The sequence below is a fragment of the Lygodium microphyllum genome, chromosome 6 (assembly GCF_053477565.2).
Source record: "Lygodium microphyllum isolate KBCC chromosome 6, Lygodium_microphyllum_v1.1.10, whole genome shotgun sequence".
NCBI lineage: Eukaryota > Viridiplantae > Streptophyta > Polypodiopsida > Schizaeales > Lygodiaceae > Lygodium > Lygodium microphyllum.
Window position 1 is genome coordinate 82916149 of NC_141140.1, and position 20876 is coordinate 82937024.

The 20876-nt window shown below is 41.3% G+C and overlaps 1 protein-coding gene across 1 annotated transcript in view; it reads right to left on the minus strand.

Annotated features, from left to right (window-relative positions):
• Nucleotides 1–853: 853 nt before the first annotated feature.
• SETH5 (transducin family protein / WD-40 repeat family protein) overlaps nucleotides 854–20876 on the minus strand; it is a 59767-nt gene continuing 39744 nt past the window's right edge. The window contains exons 9-16 of the mRNA XM_087679695.1: nucleotides 5929–5984; nucleotides 4707–5383; nucleotides 4420–4619; nucleotides 3746–4067; nucleotides 3293–3580; nucleotides 3088–3197; nucleotides 2657–2999; nucleotides 854–2504 (exon numbers count right to left, since the gene is read on the minus strand). Of these exons, the coding sequence (XP_087535821.1) occupies nucleotides 2073–2504; nucleotides 2657–2999; nucleotides 3088–3197; nucleotides 3293–3580; nucleotides 3746–4067; nucleotides 4420–4619; nucleotides 4707–5383; nucleotides 5929–5984 (2428 nt within the window). The 3' untranslated portion in view covers nucleotides 854–2072. The remainder of the gene's footprint in view (nucleotides 2505–2656; nucleotides 3000–3087; nucleotides 3198–3292; nucleotides 3581–3745; nucleotides 4068–4419; nucleotides 4620–4706; nucleotides 5384–5928; nucleotides 5985–20876) is intronic.

Genomic DNA, 20876 nt, shown 5'->3' on the forward strand with positions numbered 1-20876 from the left:
GTAATCACAAATCTATCTTTACAATGCACTTTTCAAGATCACATAGACCTGTAGCATCATATATCAAACATTTAATCAACATATCCACAAAGGTTACAAACGAATATTTTCACACAAAGTATCTATGTTATCATTCATGTACTAAACCATGTGAATCTAAAACTTTCAACTTTAGATATTTATATCCTAATCTCACTGATAAGACAAATCATGAATTTTGGGAGTTTTGATGTGTTAATGATACTTGCATGGAATAAAATGAGAGATGAAAATAATTCTCAACAAGTCTAATCAAGTCACATTAAAAAATAAAAGAATATCAATATTTATTGATAAATAAATAAAATAATATAATTTTTTTGTACTTCGGTTATTTTAAAGAAATGTTTTGGGTGTTGCAAACAATTCTACATTGCTCTTAATCCACAAAAGTGCGTCTTTGGGGTGCCCTATTAGTTGTTATTGGGCCATGTGGTTAGTTTGGCTAGTATTGCGATCAATCCTAAAAAGATAAAGGTCATGGTCGTTATAATATCTCCACCCCAAGTGAAATAAAGATTATGTAGATAAAATACTTTAATTGATGTATTTTTCCTTCTTAGCAAAAAATTATGCACTTGCTTGAAGATTATAGTGAGACTATGAAATTGCTCAGGGCGCTCCCAAAGATGGATAATAGCAATGAATTTGACATGGATTTCATAGCAGCATATAGTTAAACAGCAACTTATTGACACATCGCACACGTAACAAAAGTGAGAGAGCTCAAAGCTATTTGATCACACACTGATCTCAATCCACTTACTGAGACATGGCAGACACTTGAATGCAATTTCTAGAAGGCTGTTCACTCAATTAACAAGTACAGCTACAATGCGTGTAAGCAGCAAGGCCCAAACGCTCATAAGCATTGCACATTTAGACTGAAATAAGCCACCCTCGAGAAGGTTAAGCATTTGGGAGAACTCAATGCCAAGAATTGAGCATCTATGGCTAGGTGGACCCAACAAGTCCAGTGGCTTTCCTATACTCAACCTTTCATACATACAATGACAGTAGTGAGACTCTTTGATCATGTGATCAGAAGCATTGTGAGGCTCGTCTTCTCAATTCCTGCCATAATGATAACGTGTAAACCCTTGACCATGATCATTCCAAGGCAAATCACCACTCTTTTGTACCATAACAATCTGCCTGTTCTTAAGAGTTTTCATGCACTGTGCTCTGTTGGAACACAACTGAATCACCAACTCCATATCTTCATTGAGCAATCCTTTCCCAAATTACCTGAACTTCTGCAAAGACAATAGGCATCTGGAAGCTGCCCAACCTTCTGCAAACACATTAACTATCTGGAAATAAACACAACATAACTTCACAACTTATTGATCTCTGGGGTCGAGTATTACCAAGACTCTTGGAGGCTCATCCCACAAAATAGTAGCTTCTCAATAGGCATACAGAGTTTACTAATGCACCAGCCAGCACATGGCTTCATTATCAGATCTCAGGCACAGGCCATGAGAAATCTTGCACTTGATGCTAGAGCATAAACCAAGTGCTCCTTCAATTATTAAAACTTCAGTCTATCATGCCCTAGAGAAGTCATTCAACCACAAATTTAAACAAATCAAACTTACGGTAGCATCACATGTAAGCACTGATGCACCCCGCAGATTCCACGTATGTCATGAAGAAATATGCATACCACACCTCTCTAGTAAAACCTTCCGAGAGGTAACAATGTATCTAAGCTGACCTCCCAGAACCACCCTTTTGCTTACTCTGGATGAGCCAAAACTCCAACTCAGACCCCTTAGAATAGTTATTTCCAAAAACACACTACTGGCAACAAGTCGTCAATCCTGTAGATATGCTTGCCTTGTCCTCATTTTATCAAATTGGATAAATCTTGATTAGTCGAATTCCTGGATGTACATTACTTAATCATAGTTAACCCTACATGCTGCTTATTCTGTACAAAAACTCCTGTTCCAGGAGACATATTAAGCTGGATCAATTTGGCTCATTAGAAACAGCAACTTCCAGCTGTTTCATAGGAAAACCATCCTTTATACTTTGAAAATTTGATTAATTTCTATTCCCTTGAATTTTTTGTCTATAGAACCGGAAATGCACATTTTCCGTGGACAAACAGGACAGCAAGCATTCTGAGTGTCTGTTTTAAGATTCGTCACACCCACTTCCATGCAGCTGCAATGTGCAGAATGTCCACATAAAAATACAAAAACTGCTGCTACTGCACTCACAGCAGTGCCTTTAGTGTCTTGCACTTTCCCATTTCTACTAGTTCCATCAATGGTAGTTGATTTAGTACCTTTCCACCTTGGACCAGTACTACCATCTGAAGCAATGCTTTTGTCCAGCCTATTATTACATACACAACACACCAAGCTGTTGGGAGCATAACCTCGGGTCAACCTCCTTTTATAAACATTCATACTCTGGAATATGTCATCTTCAACGACATGCTTTGCTGTGAACTGCATTCAGGAAGTAAAGCAACCATCATTAATAGTTAAACTAAAAGGTTCTGCAAAAGTCACATCATCAGCTTAGAAACTCTGTGACTTTAACCATTTACAGCCATGCAGTGATTTTTTATGCTGACACATGAAAGGAATGAGAAGAATACCAGTATTGTTTGCTCATAGCCATACGATCCAAGCATCCCCAGTATAGTGCCTTTGAAATCTCTGAATTCATGATTGCCATTGTCTGATAATAGTTTATCCATTATAGCTGAAAGTGGAATGTACCCCATCATGCCATTCACAATTTCACCCATAAAAAAAACAAGAACCCTTCTCATCAGTTCCACTGCCTTTGAACCAACCATTACCACCTTCCATTTGTAGGTGTGTTTAATATCCTGTTCCATTCTGTCTTCACTACCTTTCAGCCCAATCCGACTGCGATTCCTTTTCCTTCTGAAGCCTCTTTTAGCAGAGTGGAGTTTACGCAGTGGGTCAACAAACCTGTTACATTATAAGGAAAATTTTAGACAGCTTCAAGGCATGGTCATACGAAGCCCCATAAATCTCTGATATTTTGTACTTTACACACCTATCTAGTAGACGGAACCAAAGTGCTTCAGATTCTCCTGGATACATTCGCCATGTGTTGCGCTGGCATAGTCCAATTGCAACTTGCATGACAGAACATGTTGCTGCTATCTGAAGAAAACTTTCATTCAATTTCTAAAATTGGATCTACCATAGGGTATCACCGAATATTGAAACGCATACATTATCAGAGTAATCAATCTCACCTCTGGGATTTTCAAGAACTGCTCTGTATTTTCCAGGTTCTCAGACTCCACATTTGATTGCCTTGCAAATACCCGAGCAATGGAGAGATCCATTTCATGTATATGAAGATCCATATCAGCAATCACAAGAGACAAGGCACTTCCAACATCACCAACTCGCTCAAACAGAAATGCTGCTGCATCTGTGATTCCATAGTCTTGACACAACTTCAAACAATGCTCTAATCGGTAACCTTCAAAGGTTTGAAGAAATTTCAGCACAGATTTGGGGTCGAATTTGCAAAGCAGCTGAAACATGCAAAACAAGCAGCAGCTTTTTAGAAATTGGCATGGCCAATAATGTGTCGCATTCAACTTAATGCTCCAACAGCCATTGCCATAGTGAAAAGCAGGATCGATATAATCACTATCAAATGTGTGAGATCTTGAAGTAAAATCTTTAAAGAACTGCACCTCAACAAAGAGCTCTTCCATATCATTTGTGAATTCGAGTCGAGCATTTCGAAGTAGTTCAGGCAAACTTTCAAGGCCAATCAAAGAGTCACGGACTCTGCCATCAGCAGCTGTTTCTTGATCACCTGTTAAGGTCTCATTGTCATTTTGAACCAAAGGTGTGCTGCTAGAAAGTGGCAAAGAAGCGTATCTTTGCCCAGATCGAGCATGCATTATCTGTTTCAAATATTCGAAAAGTAAAGGGGGGTAAGGTGCTAAATCTGAAAGTATATGCTTATGTTCCTTGCTGAAGTGCTTCAATATTATGACCAATGTCCCCTCACTGAAACGTGACACAGAAAGGAGTTAAAAGTCAGTTTATCACCCAAATATATCCAAGCAATTAGTGCTTAACATGCCAATGCACACAGCCACACAAGCACAGATGGATAAAAATCAGCACCTATAAAAGCCCACGTCTGTAACAAGGAAATATCCTTAACTCCTAAGACATCAACATGATCATCAATTATTGTGGCCTTTGGGCCAAAGTGGGACAAATATTTCAGAAGCGCAGTGCTCATTGCACAACTGCACTTCCAGTAGAAACCAGTTCAAGTACAGCACTGTGTGTTTAAACATACTACTGAGCATGAGTTGCATGCATTTGCATGTAGACACACACATAATGGTACCTGCTAAGCTGTAATAGTTCAGGCAGGCGAGCACGAACTGAACTTCTGAATTCCAACAATGTAGTTTCAGGAAGATCTTTTGCTGAATTCAGAACATCCAGAATGAAAAGAAAAGCATTCTGAGGTTGATCCTTGTCTTTTAAATGACTGTCCAGGGCTGCCACATAATTCCCCTTCCTTGCAAGCAAGCAAGCACTTGCCTGCACAAAGAAGAGAACCAGAGCTCAGGCTTTGTTAATTGCTATACTAGTAGAAGGAGCTCAGGCTTTGCAATAATCTTTACAAACCTGCCAAAACTGAGCTCTTAATGCAAGGTCAAGAGTATGGTCAGAATCCCATTCTGACGTAGACACTCCATTTATCAGCCTCACCAATAGCTCCTCTTTTCTTCTTGTATTTGCATCCTTCTTAATGGTGGGAAATTCTGCAAAATCACTCCCAGCAGATGATAGATGTTCTATTATTTGTGCCAGAATAACCCTTGAAACTTCTGCACAATTTGATGCCACATAATGTGCAATAAAGTCCAGTATGTAGCCTCTTTCGGTGGTTGACAGTCGTAAATGTGACCTTTCTGCTCCAAGATGGGAATCCTCCCCACTGGTGGACCGTAGATCGACCCACTCAAGAATGTCAATCAAGGCATCCACAATGTCTTGAAGAAGTTGAGACCCACTTTTTATGCCACTAAATTCTGATTCCTCTGAAAGTGATAGAGAAATGTTCTGCTCTGTGCCTTTGCTGATTTGAAGGGGTCCATCTTCTGGGAAAGCACATCGGAGAACTTCAAGAGTAGCCAACAAATCAAAAGACAGCATGTAACTGAGTCTAGGATGGATGATCTGGTGAGATCTAGGAAGTTCTTTCACAGCTCCCGATTTTGAAAGTGGCTTGTCATCTAATATACATTGCAGCAACTCTGCCCGCAATTCTGGCAAACGTGAAGAAGGGATATGGCCATGGCCTGCACCATTCCATTTTTCAAAGGTCTTGAATAACAGTATCTTTTTGAGCTATGAAGCAACAAAATGGATACCACAGTAAAAGGCTTGCTCAAAGCAGATGTCTCAACACCGTGACACAAAGTGATTATTATGCTAGGGATAATGCACAACTCACGTTAGCCTGAATCACATGTAAAGCCTGATCTCAGCTGGAAAATCAAAGCTGTAAAACTGTCTGTGGCACTTGAGCCTCAAAGACAGCTGCAAGTGAAACTACACAAATTCTTGAACAAGGTGAGCCTAGTCGTGTTTCCAATGGTCAAGCTTTTGGAGCCATCTACTCAGTGAGACTAAATATTCGCAATTACAGCAAAACATTACTTGAACGAGCTGCAACACAGGCAGAGATGTAAAGTTTCCTAATCAATATTCATGACGATTCAACTTCTTATACATAAAAATATGAATGAAGCACTAATTGTAGTCATTAACATATTCTTTACATCAAGATAGCATGTGCTTCACAAAGTAAAGACATCATAACAGAAAGCACTTGTTTTCTTACCAGGAGGAAATGCAAGTCCCAGAAAACAGTACTTCAAATAGACAAACAACTTGTACCTGGAACAATGAGGATATGCACTAGTCAGAACTAAAGTCCATATCATCCAATAAAACATTGAAAACAAATCACACCAGATTTTGTTTCAAGCCAATTATTTACTCATTTTATAAACGTACATCAAGTACAGAATGCTCCAATTCACTAAGCCTTGGCATAATATTTACAGTCACATTACTTGTAACGTGCATCTCACTATGTCTAAAGGTGTTCACAGAATAGAGCAGTGCAGAATAAATCATGGATTGTTCAACTCTAACATCGAAGACTTATGACAGCAGCAACAAACCTTTAAAGATACTGAAGCAAATTAGGTGGTCACCATGAACTGAGATATCCGCCAAGGTAGGGGTGTGGACAGCAATGTTAGAGGGCTGAGGCTGAAGGCGTGATGGAGGAAGGATAAAGAATGAATAAGAGAGTAAGTGTGGAGTAAAGATGGATGAATGCCCTTGCCCTATCTATAGGCATATGAGTCACTGAACTGTCTAGGGTGACGCCCCAACTCTCTAGGGCGGTGCTTGTCACCACGGGAACATGAATTTTTTATGCTTTGCTTAGCATTTGATTAAGTGTTTTAAATCTTGCAAAAGTGAGGTGAACATGTGATATGCAAGTTAGTTATTTCACAATGACACGCCAAGGACCCCAAGATGTTTGTAGGTGTCAAAGGCAAAAGTTGTAATAAGTTGAACTTGACGAGTACTAGATGGTATCTAGTTACAAATTTTGGCCTAGATCATTTTATTAGCCATTAATGTTAGTGCTAAAATTAGAAACTAGGCATTAAATAATTAATTAATTAATATCTACTTAGGGGGCTAATAAATGCTCAAGATTGCTTGGATGACGATTTGGCTTAGCCAATTTAATTATTGGTTCATGAAATTATTTTTCTAAGCAAGAATAAATAAATAAATAATTTTTCAGAATTCATGTTCTGAAAATTAATTTAATTGGGCTGAAACTTGTTGAAAAATGCAATTAGAAAGCTGCCATTTGGCAAAACTTGCCCATGTGACTGAGGGAAAGGCTATTAGAGGTTATTGGAGCTTCATTTGGAGTCTGTCAAAGAGCTGCCACCAGCTAATCAGGAGGCCATTGGAGTCAAGTGATAGCCCCTATAGGCTGTCTACAAGCAAGTGACAGCAATTTTGGGGTCCCACAAGGGCAGGTGACTGCATGTGGGGCTCCTATTAATGGTGGACTGCAGTCAGTCAGCCATTCACAACAGGGCAGCATTAAATTTCAAAAAAAAATTGACAATAAAACACTAAATTTTCTCTCTCCAACTTTGTCTCCATTCTCTCAGCCAATTCACAGCTTCTCTCAAGAGATCTCAGCAAAGTTCAGTCCCAAGGGGGTGCATTTGAAGAATTTCTACTGCTAAACTCTAATTTATAGCAAAGATTAGGGTTTACCGGCCACCCTAGGCAAAGTGCTCAGAAATTGGGGCCTAGTACTCAAAATTCAGCAGCTGAAATATTGGGATTTCAAAGAATTTCAAGAGGCTCACCAACCAACATTAAGTTTGGGGCAGAATTTGTCATCCAAGGAGCAAATTGAAAGTAAATCCCCAAGCAAACCGAGGGAAAATTTGGTTTGAAGGCTTGCTAGTTGCTATGGACAACAAGATGTATTGAAGATTGAAGGAGATCTAGCAAGATCTCAATGTACTTCAACATTTAGCAATAGAAGTTAATGAAATACTGCAAGAGGTGCCAGTTTTGGGGCCAACCCAGTTTCCAATGTCCAAGGTTATATGCTAACATTTGCATTTTCAGTTTATGTGAATTTTATGCTTGCTGTGATTAGTGTGTAGTCAAGTTATTTACCACCCTATCCAAGAACAAAGGCTGGTTTCAGCACCCATATGTTAAATTTGGGATTGTAAATGGAAATCAAAATAGGAATAAATGTAACACAATGAAGTTAATGACTTTGGTATCTTAACATCCCCTCTCGTGCCCAAAAAAGTGCCCTAGGAGAAGTGAAAGAGACATTCCCTATAATCTAAGTATTCCACTTGAACAGACACCTATAAGGAAGAACAATAAATAGAGTGTGTTGATTGTGCCCAAAACTTGACCTTGGGAGAGAAACAATTGGTTCCATGTCTCCATGCTGGTAAGAATGCAAAGGCATAGCCAGCAAGTCATGGCTGAAACATCCAAGGCAGCAACCTACGTAGAGCCGAGGTGGCCTTCCGAAATTAAGAAGAGGGAGAGAAGGGAGGGGTATCATAGATAATCTCCTCAATGCCCTCATTGGTGTTGGTGTCCATGGGGCCATACTAGAGAAGAGGGGAAATGTACAGCTCCCATGGAGCCACTGTTGGGCAACCTCTCTCTCTCACTGGAGCAGATTGCAAAGTCCAAGGAATCAAACAGACTCTTATCTCTTAGCGGAGCAAACTGCTGAAAAGGCAGTATGCAACAATCTTTGTCTCTTGGCAAAGCAAACTACAAAGCTACAGGCCGTGGCAGCCAATGGACTCAATGTTAACTTTATTTATCCTCGTGCGTGAATTTGTGTGTGCAAGTGTACTTTCCTCCTGCAAATTCTACCTATGCCACACGAGATGGATCTCCCGTTGATGTACTCTATGAGGATATCATGAGATATGCTAGCATTGGGGCATAGAAACAGGGAACGGCCGTTCCGGCCTGTAGGAACGGCCTAACGCGTTCCAAACCCTCCAAGGAGATGAAACGACCAGGGAACGTTCCCTGCCGTTCCCAAGGCCGTTCCCTGTTTGGAACGGCCATTCCAAGCCTGTTGACTGAAAATTGACGTTTTTTCCCCCTTTTTTTTTTCTTTTTTTTTTCTTTTTTTTTTTTTGCTTGGGTCACAGTCCTACCACATATTCACCCATCTCCATTGCCTAATGTGCACACACTAATCTCTCTCTCTCTCTCTCTCTCTCTCTCTCTCTCTCTCTCTCTCTCTCTCTCTTTTTTCGTAAAAGGTAATTGTATTAATTACGAAAAAAAAATACAAGATTACATGATTACACGAGTACAAGAGACACGAGGGTCTCTCTCTCTCTCTCTCTCTCTCTCTCTCTCTCTCTCTCTCTCTCTCTCTCTCTCGTTGAAGATTCAAAGTGTCAAGACAACCCACAAGCTAATTAGGAGTCCATGCAAAGTTCAAATTCGATGCATTATCAAATCTTGCAAATCAAAATCAAATTCAGTTGATCCTCAATTTCAAGGTATTCATCCATTTATATTGTCTAATTTCAAGGGAAATTGGGATAATTGGAGCAATTCAAGGCAATTTGGAGCTATGGGGATAATTGAGTCAATGTTGGGTCAATTTCAAGCATTGACGGGTATTGGGGCAATTAGAGGGACATTCTTTGGGGCAATTTGGGTCATGCAGGGCATATTTGGGGCACTTAAGACATGTGCCGTTCCCCCCGTTCCCATTCCCCAACCTTGGACGTTTCCCCCGTTCCAGGGGTTCCCGTTCCCGTTCCCCGTTCCAAGTAACTATGCATTGGGGACATATTATTAGTAGGAGATTTCAATGCACGCACTGGAGATAGACAGAGTGACTTTTATATGCATGACAATGCCATGTTCAAAGAGATCGACATAAATGAAATAGGCCTACGCAAGAGAGCCCAAGATAAAGAAGTGAGTACCTATGGGACACACCTATTGACTTTGGAAAGTGCACATGGACTAGCCATCTTTAATGGTCTACCACAATGGCCAGGATCTGACAATTTGACATGTTGAAATCACAAAGGAGGGGCAAGTACTGTGGACTACCTGATAGGCTCACCAGCATTGATACCAGACATCCAAAATTTCAAGATATCTAAGAGGCCAATTGGCATAGCAGCAGATCATGCTATTCTGACACTCATGCTCTCTTGTGTACATATGAAACATGAAACACCATGCCTCCCTAAACATCCCAAATACTACTTTACAGAAGACACCTCGCACATCTATAGTGGTTCTCTGCAGACCAGTTTACATACATTGGACTTGAGTAGATCGTTGGAAGAATGTCCAAGGGATTTAGCAAAGGCCATACATGGATCAGCCATGTATGCATTCCCACACACCTAAAAGGGAAGTGGAGCTAGGCACTCAAACACATCACCAAGAAAAGGCGTTCTTCAAATGCCTTGTGCGAAAGAAGAAACGAGACTACCTAACGACTTCTGCAATTACTCATTGTTATGTTTTGATAAAAGATGGTTCTCCAATCTAAGGACATCCATTGGAAAGATAAAACTGTTTAAAGATGACTCCCAATTATCATGCAATTAACAAGTTGACTGCTTTTAAAGGATACTTATCACCACATTTGATTGTGGTTTTTATACATGAAGGTATGGATTGAACATAATTGAATAAGCATCATTAGACATTTTCATTTATAAAATTAGGGGTTGGTAATTCAAGCTCGTGACATGGACTCTGTAGCTTTGTGTGATTGCTTCAGCTATTTTTGGGGCGGGACAGCAAGAGCGCATAGAAGATGTTTCATGAAAGACAGCCCCCCATATAGATTACATCGCCAGATGCTTGGCTTGACTATGGGAGACAGTTGTATGACCTGCTTGGACAGCCACCTATGCAGCCCCCACCTGTAGGCCAACACAATGGTCTTTCTTCACATGGAAAATGGTTAGGGATGCAATCTATAGATTACAAAATGGGAGGGCACGGGATGAGGATGGACTAGTAGCAGAACATTTCTCACATGCTAGTGACATATTAGCACCCATATTAGCACATATGTTCAATAGAGCATTATGTGAAGGTTTCCCTATGAGTTGGTCAAAGAATACTATAATTCCACTATTTAAAAGTGGTGATCCCCTAATTCCTAGCAACTGCAGGACTATCATGATCGGTCATTCTTTGGCCAAGATATATGGATCTATATTGGAGCATGAACTCAGTGAGTGGGCTGAAATGCAAGGCAAGGGAGCACAAGGACAGGCAGGTTTCAGACGAGGATATACCACGCTGGACCACATTCTCACACTTAGAGCCATTATTCAAGAGGGTCGAGCTCGAGACAAGAGGATCTATTGTTGCTTTGTAGACTTTCGCAAAGCTTTTGATATAGTGCCTTGTACACGCATCATACAGAGATTGCAACACATTGGAGTACCAAAGGGTATACGATGGGGTGTCTATGCATTATATGAGGCAGTGACAGGTCATGTACGAGCACCTGGGGGGCTATCAAAGAGGATTGACAGTACTATAGGAGTGAAACAAGGATGTCCACTTTCACCCACATTGTTTGGTCTATACATAGATGAAGTGTTTGATTACATAGACCGAGGAGGAGAAACTAGAGCCAACCTGGCAGGGGTGTTGATACCGATATTACTGTATACAGATGATATTGTTCTCATTTCAGATTCACCGGAGGGTTTGCAGTGCCATCTAGATGCTTTGCACATCTTTTGTAGAGATAAAGACCTCACAGTGAACCTTGGGAAGACCAAAACCATGGTTTTCAATACTTCAGCAGCATGGGCGACTAGATCTATGTACCAATTCACATTTGGGGGAGACATACTGGAGCATGTGAGGGAATATGTCTATTTGGGAGTCACTTTCTCCGGCCCACGTTTTTCGTTGAGGGGGGCGTCAGAGGCATGTCTGGCACGTGGATACACAGCACTAAGGGCACTTGAAAGTCAATGTGCTCACATACAGATCCAGGAGCCCCGCACCAAACTTTGGCTATTTGACACCTTCGTCACACCTACATTACTATATGGAGTAGAGGTATGGAGTTGCAGCTTGTAACATAGGCGCCTTAGCCCACTCACAGATCAGATTGGAGTAGAGAGGGATTATTATGATGGCTGGGATAGCATGGAAAGGCCATTGATTTTGATAATATGCTATTTGGATGAGCCTACATGGTTTGGATATTGATTGTCTTCCACCTTTGGATTATAGCCTTGACTACCCTACACTTTCTCTCAACCGATCAGAGTTGAACCAGGTGATCAGAGCTGATATCTTGAGGATTGAGATGGCAAGGACATGGATCCACCCACCACTCCCTCTAGGGTCGAGGATGGAGTTCTACAGGAGTCATTTCTTGTGCCTCTCTGATGATGGTTTCACTATTCGGCCAGCATATATGGACACCCATCTCTCCCATAGCGTATGGGTTGCTATCGGACAGATTCGCACCTCCTCACATAGGCTCCAAATGGAGACAGGCAGATGGACAAATACCCTAGCAGAGGATAGGACTTGCCAGCTTTGTGGTCAAGAGCCTGAGACAGAGAAGCACTACATATGCAGATGCACAGTATACTATGACATACGAGGACGGTACCACTGCCTCTTCCGGGATGGATTTGGACCCCTTCGTCGCGTCATGGAGTACGAGGACCAGAGATGCCTAGGTCTCTTCCTCCTGGAGCTCGAGAGGTGCCGAATTGCACTACTGTGAAACAAGAGGTCAGCTCACCCAGAGGGACACACATAGAGAGCAATGACAGACTTCTTCTACAGAGCCGACCCTACTGACACTACCAGCCTTGCAGAGAAAGAGCCACCCCGCCAGACACCTTACAAGCCACATCATGGAGTCACATTGGATAGAGCCATTTCCCTTCATTGACCACGACAACCCCGTCTACCAGGACCACGTCCGAGGAGGCCACACCACAGTCGGATTAGAGCCATTATCACGAGACACCGCAGACTCACCACCAGGCATATCAGTGAAGCAGCTAGGGACCCAATCATAGCTGAGATCATGTGCAAATCTTGAGACCAGCTACAGCCCATAGTCTCCACCACACTTTTGTACATGGCTAAATCAGATCTGGTTCTCCTTTCCTTTCCTTTTCTTTTCTATCGATGGAACAACACTACACATGGTTCAACCCTAGTATAGCCCCATCATATAGTTATTTTCAGTATTGTTTCATAGGCCACCCACTTACTTGTAATGTTATCTTTGCCTTACTGATGAGATGTCATTAGACATGGATGTAATCTGGATTTTGTCTCATACGCCACATTGGCCTTATGTAGACGTTAATATATCTTTCTTTCTTTCTTTCTCTCTCTCTCTCCACCTCCATGGAGTTCCATCCTCCATAGTCTACTAGTCCATCCATGCAACCACCATAACTAGCAATGGTATCAAAGCGGTTTCCATTGGATTATGTTACCATCGCCATCTCCATATACTACACGTCACTATTGCAGCTCCTTCAATGTTGAAAAGAAAGTTGTCATCTACTACCTATCTACCTCAACTCCAATGATGCCACCCTTTGATGCCAACAATGTGACAACAGCACACACTACCAATAGTATCGTCTACGTAGCAACAACAGCAAAAGAAGAATAAGAATAAGAATAAGAAGAAAAAGATGAAGGTGTGTTGTTCCAGCTCTACTCACCATCACCTCCTAGAGCCAGCATTGCTACCCTACACGCTTGCTATCAGCACCCGCCTCAACTTGGTTACACCACCTAATTTCCCATCAATCGCATAGCATGCTACTCAACAGCTGGCTCCAACCAGTAATTTGCTTCACGAACGCCTCTCGCTTGCCAGTTGACTCTCATGCCTTGGCCGTGAGATTGTCTATAACTCTATCCCACACGAGACAACATATGCCGTTCCCAACTATGCAACGTCAGACACCTTTGACTTGCCACATCATCCAAGGTGCCGTCGAATCAAGTTTCGTAAGTGCCTCAACATTCATCCCAACTAAGAAAAGATTTTTAACATTAAACCTTCATTAATTTTAAGTCTTAAAATTTTGTTAGGGGTTGTTCATATGAAAATTGGGGCTTTGCAATTTCACTCGAAATTTCTCAAATTAGGGCTTTTTAAATCTGAGCCGATTTCTCCAAATTGCTTCACCAAAATTTGTGGCTTTTCATGTTGGCACATCTTGCCATCGGATTAAACTGCTCGAGCACTCACCTTCAACGTGAGGTACAAAACATGACTCGCAAGGCATCTAGTGCTTGGCAATGCCGTTGCAAGCGATGGACATTGATCGCGATATCCTCAACATCAATATCGAGGGCAGATTTTATCCCGACAAAATTCTAGAAATGAAAAATAATATTAAAAATAAAAATCAAACCTTTTTTAATATTTAAAAATTAGGTGATCAAAATTAGACATTGGTCATGTATAAGCATGTGCTAAGACCTTTCCATCACTTATTAATTGATTGTGTGGGATCCTCTACATAGATTTTCATCCAAAATGAGTTGTATTTTGTTTTATTTCCTTTCTTTTTGTTTCCCAAAGAAGTTACGTTTTAGGGGGGATTGTAACCACTTTACACATGACCTATGAGTTGATCCCGAAATCTATACCTACATATTTGGCCTCTACTCATGTGCCTAGTGCCTCTAAGCCATGCTTGCTTTTGATCAACCTTAGCCATACACACGCATCTCTGAAGCATGTCCTCCTTTGGGTCCTTGAGCTTGTCAGTACCATGTCATGGCCATCCTCACATTACACCTCTCTCACTTATGTGTCTCCTTTCCAAAATCATTGCATGGGATTAAACACTACCTCTTTGAGGTAAGACCTTCTCATTTTCATTTCTTTGTGTATTTCCTCAATCACCCATGACCCGAAGCATATTGCTCTATAGAACTCCACGAGGAGGCCATTTGCCCCCAATCTTCATCTTGTTGATGGTATATTCCAATTCCTCCTCTATGAAAGGGCAGGCCATTAGTATTTCCACTTTCGACATTACTCTTTCAACACATGGTGCCAAGAGCACCTTCATGGCTCTCTCATATTCCAATGAATTCTAAGCTTCTTATCCCACAATTATTGAGAGGTGGGTAACAAAAGCTTTGGCTATTGAGAGGTCATAATAATGTACGACTCCCTCCACATCTTGAATGCATAATATGGTTTCTTTCTTCCTCTTAATTTGCACTACCTGAAAGAAGGAGGGATAGTCAGTTTCACCCTCGATCTCAAATTTAGCTTTTAGTTGCACCTTACAACCTTCAATTTTGTATCTTTCCCTAGCCTTGATGAAATCCTCAACATATAGAATGGTCCACACAAGAATAGGATCATCAGACTGGGTAGCAACAACGCTAAAGAGAGCACCACGAGCAATAGCAACAAAATTCATGATATCCCTAGACATGTGAGCTCTACGCCGACCATATTGTTTGAAAAATTTTGTCATAGATTGGATGCAATTTTCTAATCTTAGAAAGGGGTCCTTGCTATTGTTGCTTGAATCTTTCCAATGTTCCTATAGCTTCCTTTTATAGTCCTTGTCCTCCAAGAAAGATACATTTAGCTTAAAGGGCGGTGAGCCATGGTACGCATGGTGGTTCCCCACTACTCTAACGCTCATTTCAAGTGGGGTGTGATCGGAGTTGCACTACTAAAGGAGTACTCTCATCTTTGAACCTAGAGCCATCCACCACACTAAATGCATAGCCACGAGTAACACAAGGGATAGACCCTTGGGACATCAGGACACCATCCCTATAACGACTCTGTACCAGAATGCATCACTTTTGCAAGTGTCACACGGTGATGGGGATGGGATACAACGTGATAGCTCAAGCTATTTGTGATGGCATTTGTGACATCACTTTTGCAGATGTCACAAGGTGACAAGGACATGACGCATCATGTGATGCCTCAGGCTGTTTGTGACAGGAATGTGATGGCAGTTTGTGACGGGGCTGTCCAATGTCTATGACCCGTTGCATGGCTGACAAACAAGGCCTACCAGACATGTTTGACATGCAGTATGGCCAACTACAAATGCAACTATTAAGGTGCTTATGTCAAAAAGGTATCCTACTAATTGGCAATGCAAATGATTGTTCGCAGCCAATCCCCACAATTGTCTATAGCCAAACATCTATCCATAGCCAGACTTGTGACTTCTTACCTCTCTACAGCCAATGCCAAGTACTCTCACCATTGCCAACCCCATCTTCATCATGTGGGATTTTGAATTTCAAAGTTAAGATTTAAAATTTGTTAAAATTTTCAGTATATTTTGAATATTTTAATGTCATTCAATCCCCCATCCCCTATTTTCGGCCGTCCCGGTCCCGTCACCGTCCCCACCCCCTGTTACTTGTGACTATGGCTGAATGATTGGCACAGATTGGATCTAAACTGACTACTCTCCAATAAGAACCCTTTGGATGATTATGCCATGTAAAAGACTTGTTAACGTCATTGCTTGATGTGTGGCACACGTCAACAAGCTCATGGGATCGACACAGGGACTCCCATGCAATATGTTCTTCTTCCATCATGGGTGCAAAAATGTGGAATCTGTCTTTGTCGCCAATAGTAATGTTAAAATCTCCAGCCACACGTGTGGGAATGCCAGCCACCTCATTCTTTATCTCCTTCCATTTGACTGCTCATCCACCAAAGCTGTTAGGCGCATAGATACAGATTACTTGTATCTCTTCTTTATCCACCTATAATGACCCTATTACATAGCATCCTTCCTCGTCCCTCTTTACCAACTTAGGGTGCAATCCTTCCTTTATCAACATCAAAGTTCCCCCTTCTACAAGGAGCTATCAAACTAATGTATCTTGCATGCTCCTCTTTCCATTCCCTTTCTTTAATGTTTATCTCTTGTAGGGCTAAAGTATCTATAGTCCATCTCGTGGGCTACACGTTAATGCCCTTTGATCCATGATCCAAGATCCCTAGGCACTTAAACTATCCTTAGATGCATTTGTTGCCCCTAGTGTCCTAGGGGCTAAGTGACACTATGGTTAAGGTTTATTTTAGGGTTTCCTATGACGGTTAAACCATTAGGGTTTCATTTTTTATTATAAAAAGACACTGTGCCTCATTAGCACACAAGTGTGGCATTATTCATTGTGATCACCTTGAGCATTGTACTCTCTCTCACTCATTAATACTGCTTATTTCTGATTGAGTATTGTTGTGCATCAATTAATTCTTTCATTCTCATTCATTTTCTATTAAATTAATAACACAATTGCTCCATGCCTCTGCCAACAATGGTATCAAAAGGAAGTTCCTTCATAGGGCTCGCCATCACTCCTGATCATTTTCCACACAGCCATTGCCATTGAGTGCCACACCTCGACCAGCTACCACCTAAAGCCATTGCCATTGCGCCAACTTCTATCAACATCAACGAGTAGTGATCGCCGGTCGGAGTCCACCATTCTAGTCATTGTTACCACCACTCGGCCTCTTTGCGCCCCATCAATTGCTTTTGTGATCACCAACCAACATGCCTATCCCTATCACCGCCCTTGGTGCCATGGCTAAACATTCCCATCACCAAACACGACTTGATGTCCATCATTTATTGCCCCCATGGACCTATCACCAGCCTGCCCAGCCAATGCAATTTGCCCATTCACCTTCAAATATGCCGCTCATCGCCCCCTCTTAAGGTGCTGTTGTGACCTGCAGTCAGTCCTTGAGGTGCCATGTCACATACTTCCCATCGTCTTTTCCACCCAACATGCCCACATGTTGACACCTACAAAAAGACAATTACCCTATTGTGTCAATCTGCCAACCACCACTGACCTCCACACAATCTCCATGATCGCAACCTAACCATTAATCGTTGGTGTTGTCGCATCACATTGAATTGCCTGCCAGTTCACTGTACCATCGCCTCATCACCGCCTATCCTATCAACCGAGCAGCAGCCAACCAGCTAGCCACCACATCACCCCATCCAGTTTCCTTCCATGACGACACTAATAAATACAAAACTTTATTATTTGTTAATTTCTCAGCAAAAATGGCCTTGTTTGCATCTTTTTGCCCCATCTAAGCACAAATTATGAAAAAATTGGGGATTTTCCCAAAATCTCCCAAATTAGGTCCAATCCATGCTGAAACCTTGAGTTTTTCCATCAATCTCCCAAAATTCATCATCGAATTGAAGAAAATTGCAATTGGTCATCACCAATTTTGGGGCTTGGCCAAATTTCACTCCAATCGTGCTGCCAAATTTGGGGCTTTTTCAGAATTTGGCATTCTTCATCAACATTGAGGCTTAATTCATCACCGAGCATGACATTCGACATCTTTCAGGTAAAAAATTTCACAAATTTTGACAAACTTCTCTTCAATTTTCCAATAAAATTTGGGGCTATTTATCATTTGAGCTCAATTTCACCACGATTTCTTCAGAAAATTTGGGACTTTTCTAAAATTCATCCAGTTTCATCAATATAGAGGCTCAATTCACCTTGAGGCGCGACATTCGACAATAATTGGGTAATAATCTTATCCAATTTCTTCAAATTCTCTTCAATTTTTGGGTCAAATTTGGGGGTTCTGCCCAATTGCACCACCAAGATATCTAAAATTTGGGGCCTTTGCCTCAATTCATTTTCTTGGGCCTTGACATGCTCAAACATCATTTTACTTGGCCCTGGGCCCTATTTTTTCCCGACATTGAAGACAAATTTTATTATTTTTGTGCATTTATTGGCCAAATTTTCATCAAATTCTGCTGCTGTTCACATTATTGGAGCACTTTCAGCTATTAATCTCAGATTCAGTATATTCCTTATTACAGCCTTGATCGGGTAATATTTTATTTCCGAAAATAATTATTTTTTACATATTTTTCTCCCTCCTCAGCAACAAAACAACAGGAGAAATTTATTATTCTCCATATTATTCGACTTCATTGAAGCACGAAGCATCTCTTCTATTTTCTCTCTCTTCACTTGGAAAATATTAATTTATTGCTGATTTCCACTCATGGCTAGCAATAATAATAATTTGTTGGGCATGCTTGGCGCCGACAACAAGCTTGACGGCACCAATTACCCAATGTAGGCTTACATGATGCAATATGTTTTTGTCACAAAGAATCTATGGCATATTGTGAACGGCAACAAGCAAAGGCTGGTTTCTCCAAAACTGGCACCACCTCCCACCTCCACATCGAGAGGTGGCTCTCATGATGCCGAATCATCTTCTTCTTCAACAACACCTTCCACTCAAGATCAAATTTGATGGTATGGTCATGATGCCCAAGTGCATGCACTAATTGCTTTATTCGTGAAAAGAGGTATCATTCCACACATCCGATCAGGCAAGACAGCCAAGGATGCATAGCAAAAGCTTACATCATTATATCAAGTGCACAATGAAGCGCACATTGCTTACCTACGTAAGCAACTGAAAGACGTTCGCATGGAAGGAGGAGGTAATATGAATGCGTATCTCACCGGCATCAAAGATATTATTGATTAAGTATTAAACAATGATGAAGAGGTCCCAAATAATCAGCTTGCTTTCATCACTCTTAACAGTCTACCAAAGTCATATCAAGGTTTTGCTACCACCTTGTGGTTGGTAACTATGGGTAACCAAGTTACCTATAGTTTCAATCAGCTTATATCTCTTTTGTTACAAGAAGAACAAAGCCGACTCAACCACAATGCTACCATGGTGAGACTCAATAATAGGCCTTTTCCACCCATCATCATGGAAAACCCAAACCGAAGGTAAAAAACAAGGTGGTTGGTTAAAAATTAGCAAAGTTTCGCGTTGGTTGTCCTTCTACATGTTGAGCCTAAACATGTTTTACAACTGATTACCATCTTTAAACATCCCCAAAGCACGCTTAATTAATGAAAAACACATATTTAACGCGCCATTCGAGAGAATTTCAATTATCCCCCAAAACCCTAATTTTTTGGGGCACCCTTCAACATCTATAAATAGATAGGCTGCCCACCATAAAACCTCATTCTTTTTGTGTTGATTTCAGCCATCAACCTTTACCCACTTGGCGGTCTACCCTTCACAACTGTTACTGCTCCTTCCCCAGCTCCTCCAATGCCTGGCATCTTCATCTGTTGTTGCTGCCCACTGTATGGTGCCCCACACTTGGCTGTGTTCACCATCCCCATCATCGCCAGCCCCTCTTGCTGCTTGCATTTGGACTCTATAGTCCCAAGTGTCAAGTGGCAGCCCTCCACTCCTCTAGGAGACCTTTCAGAGCTTGCATTTGGCCCTCTCCTTTGCAAGGGACAGCTGGCTATGGTCTTCTCCTGCTAGCAGCCATCCTATAACTACGTTTGCAGCTTCCTGCTGCTGCCCTCTACTCAAGGCATCATCCCTATTGTCGCCTTAGTCTCCTGACTCTCTGATGATCAATATATGATGTTTTCCTTATCTTCTCCACTCTAACTGGTGGTCACAGCACTTGGGATTCATCTCCAATGGACCTCACTCTCTGAAACTCCATTGCTCTACCCTTGGGCATTCTATACACTCTTACATTCATTTGCAACATTCGTTCACTTCAGAGTTTCTTCTCTCTGCGTTTGTCTCTATGTTTGAGTTTTGAGTTTTGCATTTGTGTTTTGTATTTTGCATTTAGGGTTTGAGTTTTGCTTCTCACTATCTGAGTCTTTGTGTTTCAGTCTTAGTCATACATGCCATGTTTCCTCAATGCAAACCCTAGCATATCTTCACACTACACCTACCCCTTTTCCATCGAAGACAGCATTCCATGCTGGTCCATCCCCTTCCAATCCTTCCAAGGGTATAGTCAGCAAAGCTAAGAGGTGTAATTATTGCGAAAGACAAGACACAATATCACAGAATGTCGTAAGTGCATTGCATCAGAGGAGGAGTCCAATCTTGCTCTCACTGCGAACTCTTATCAATTCAAGGATTATACTTTTTTCATTTAGTGTCAGTATAATCCTTCTATTCATGATGCTTATTTTTCTATCACTGATGTGGCTTCTACTTAGTATTTCGACAGTGGTGCATCTAAGCAAATCACCTCTTGCCAAGCGTTATTTTTCTCTCTCTGATGTATGTAAGGGGGATATAGTCATATGTGCTAACAATGTCTCTTATAT